The sequence below is a fragment of the Cervus elaphus genome, chromosome X, assembly GCF_910594005.1.
Source record: "Cervus elaphus chromosome X, mCerEla1.1, whole genome shotgun sequence".
Lineage (NCBI taxonomy): Eukaryota > Metazoa > Chordata > Mammalia > Artiodactyla > Cervidae > Cervus > Cervus elaphus.
Genome location: NC_057848.1, coordinates 94,704,986 through 94,708,389, shown reverse-complemented (window position 1 = coordinate 94,708,389; position 3,404 = coordinate 94,704,986). Strand labels below are relative to the sequence as shown.

The 3,404-nt window shown below is 39.1% G+C and overlaps 1 protein-coding gene across 1 annotated transcript; it reads right to left on the bottom strand.

Annotated features, from left to right (window-relative positions):
- Positions 1-2,130: 2,130 nt before the first annotated feature.
- On the bottom strand, positions 2,131-2,757 carry LOC122690664 (destrin). Its single transcript, XM_043897558.1, has one exon. The coding sequence runs from the start codon at positions 2,717-2,719 to the stop codon at positions 2,222-2,224; it is 498 nt and encodes a 165-aa protein (XP_043753493.1). The 5' UTR covers positions 2,720-2,757; the 3' UTR covers positions 2,131-2,221.
- Positions 2,758-3,404: the final 647 nt, after the last annotated feature.

The window sequence follows — 3,404 nt, the reverse complement described above, 5'->3', positions numbered from 1 at the left end:
TGCTTTTCTCTCGAAACATCCCACCCTCGCCTTCTCCCACAGAGTCCAAAATTCTGTTCTGTACATCTGTGTCTCTTTTTCTGTTTTGCATATGGGGTTGGAGATTTCTTTAAAAAACTGGAATTAGAACTGCCATATGACCCAGCAATCCCACTTCTGGGCATACACACTGAGGAAATCAGATCTGAAAGAGACACGTGCACCCCAATGTTCATCGCAGCACTGTTAATAGCCAGGACATGGAAGCAACCTAGATGCCCATCAGCAGACAAATGGATAAGGAAGCTGTGGTACATATACACCATGGAATATTACTCAGCCATTAAAAAGAATTCATTTGCATCAGTTCTAATGAGATGGATGAAACTGGAGCCCATTATACAGAGTGAAGTAAGCCAGAAAGATAAAGATCATGATTGTCTTATAATTTTCTGTGTACAGTTCTTTTGTCACCTTAGGTACGTTTATTCCTAGATATTTAATTCATTTTGTTGCAATGGTAAGTGGGATTGATTCCTTAATTTCTCTTCATGATTTTTCATTGTTAGTTTATAGAAATGCAAATGATTTCTGTGTATCCTGCAACACTGCTAAATTCACTGATTAGCTCTAATAATTTTCTGACAGTATCTTTAGAGTTTTCTATGTACAGTATCATGTCATGTGCAAACAGTGAGAGCTCTACTTCTTTTCTGATCTACATTCCTTTTATTTATTTTTCTTCTCTAATTGCTGTAGCTAGGGCTTCCAGAACTATGTTGAATAATAGTTGTGAAATTGGACACCCTTGTCTTGTTCCTGATTTTAGGGGGAATGTTTTCATTTATTCACATTGAGAATAATGTTTGCTGTAGGCTTATCATATACAGCCTTTACTATGTTGAGATAGGTTCCTTGAATGCATCTTTTTTGAAGAGTTTTAATCACAAATAGGTTCTGAACTTTGTCAAAGGATTTTTATGCATCTATTGAGATTATCATTTTTTTTATTTTAATGTGTTAATATGGTGTATCACATTGATTAATTTGCATATACTGAAGAATCCTTGCATCCTTGGAATAAACCCAACGTGATCATGAGGTATGAACTTTTTGATATGTTGCTGAATTCTGTTTGCTAAAATTTTGTTGAGGATTTTTGCATCTATGTTTATCAGTGATATTGGCCTATTGTTTTGTGTGTGTGTGTGTGTGTGTTGTCTTTTTCTGGTTTTGGTATCAGGGTGATGGTGGCCTCATAGAATGAATTTGGAAGTGTTTCTTCCTCTGCCATTTATTTAAAGAGTTTTAGAAGGGTAGGCATTAGCTCTTCTTTAAATGTTTGATAGAATTCTCCTGTGAAGCCATCTGGTCCTGGGCTTTTGTCTTTTGGGAGATTTTTGATCAAAGCTTCAATTTCAGTGCTTGTAATTGGGTTGGTCATAATTTCTATTTCTTCCTGGCTCAGTCTTGGAAGATTGAACTTTTCTCAGAATCTGTCCATTTCTTACAGGTTATCTATTTTATTGTGATATAGTTGTTCATAATATGCTTTTGTAATCCTTTGAATTTCTGCATTGTCTGTTGTAACATCTCCTTTTACATTTCTAATTTTGTTGATTTGATTCTTCTTTCTTTTTTTTCTTGATGAGTCTGGCAAAAGGTTTGTCAATTTTGTTTATCTTCTCAAAGAATCACCTTTTAGTTTTATTAATCTTTACTCTTGTTTCATTTCTTTTTCATTTATTTCTGCTTGCATCTTTTTTATTTCTTTCCTTCTACTAATTTGTTTTTTGTTGTTGTTGTTGTTCTTCTTCTTCTTTTTCCAGTTGTTTTAGGTGTAAAGTTAGGCTGTCTATTCAGGGTTTTCCTTGTTTCTTGAAGTAGGATTTTATTGCTATAAAATTCCTTCTTAGGACTGCTTTTGCTGCACCCCATAGGTTTTGAGGTGTCGTGTTTTCATTGTCATTAGTTTCTAGAAATTTTTTTGATTTCCTTTTTGATTTCTTCAGTAACCTGTTGGTTATTTAGAAATGTGTTGTTTATTTTTTTTTTTTAAGTTTTAGAGTGTAGATTTATTTAGGGTCATTTGCACATGTTCATAGAATGGTTTATCCCCACAAATGACAAGAGAGCTCCCCTTCAGTGAGTCCCTAGCCTAAACATTGTCTGCTTTACTTATACATAGCAAGAGGATAACATTAAACACGGAAGCTTTCGATTTGTGGCACCAGATGATGGTCTACACGGGGCATCCTTCAAAAGCTACAATTAGGGATCCACCTAGCTTTTCAGCAATACAAGCTCGATTGAGGTCTTCTGGCCCATTTGCTTGACATTCATGTTTTATGCCTTGGAACTTCTTTTTGATGGCATCCTTGGAGCTCGCGTAGATCATTTTACTCTTCAGAGGAGCTAGTTCTGGTGCCCACAGGAAAAACATCAACTCCTCTTTTCTGGATTCCTTTGTTTCAAAGCTTGCATCATACAGAGCATAGCGACAATCTTTTTCAGGAAGCATCCCCACGAAATGCTTGAAAGGATCGGTTATGGTGACACCAACATCTCCCACCAAGATCTCTTTGCCTTCCTCCACGATGATGCACTTTTTGTCTGCACTGAGACAGAAGATGACAGCCTTCTTTCTTTTCTTGATTTCTTCTGGCGTGGAGCACTTCCGAACTTTCATATCATAAAAAATGCGACATACTTCGTCGGCAACTTGCACTCCTGAGGCCATGTTCGCCGTGGCGGTCGCAGAGCACGGAGAGGGAGGCGGCCAGAAATGTGTTGTTTAATCTCCATGTGTTTGTGTGGTTCTATATATTATTTTCCACTGGTCAGGTACTCCTGTCTGCTCTCAGCTGTTGTTTCCATGTACTTCTGTGTCTGAAGGTATATTCCTGATGTATCTGTGGGGAGAGATGTACTCCACATCCACCCACTTTTCAGCCATCTTGTTCTCTTCCCTGGTCCAGGGGGAAGATGAGCAGCAGTGCTGCGAATTGTGTGTTGGCAGCGACAGCAGGTGGGAAACTGCCCCAGCAGATGGTCACGAGGGCTGGCTGCCTCCAGCCAAGGTGTGGTTGCCACCTCCATGGAGCTGCAGTCAAACCAGTCCATCTGAAAGGAAATCAGTCCTGAATATACATTGGAAGAGCTGATCCTGAAGCTGAAACTCCAATAATTTGGCCACCTGATGTAAAGAGCTGGCTCATTGGGAAAGACCCTGATGCTAGGAAAGATTGAAGGCAAGAGGAGAAGGGGATGACAGAGGATGCAATGGTGCATGGCATCATCAACTTGGTGGACATGAGTTTGAGCAAGCTTTGGGAGTTGGTGATGGACAGGGAATCCTGGCGTGCTGCAACCCAAGGGATTGCAAAGAGTTGGACACCACTGAGAGACTGAGTTGAACTGATTCT

Coding starts and splice junctions, on each gene's coding strand:
- LOC122690664 (XM_043897558.1), bottom strand. CDS start 2,719: ATGGCCTCAGGAGTGCAAGTTGCCGACGAAGTATGTCGCATTTTTTAT.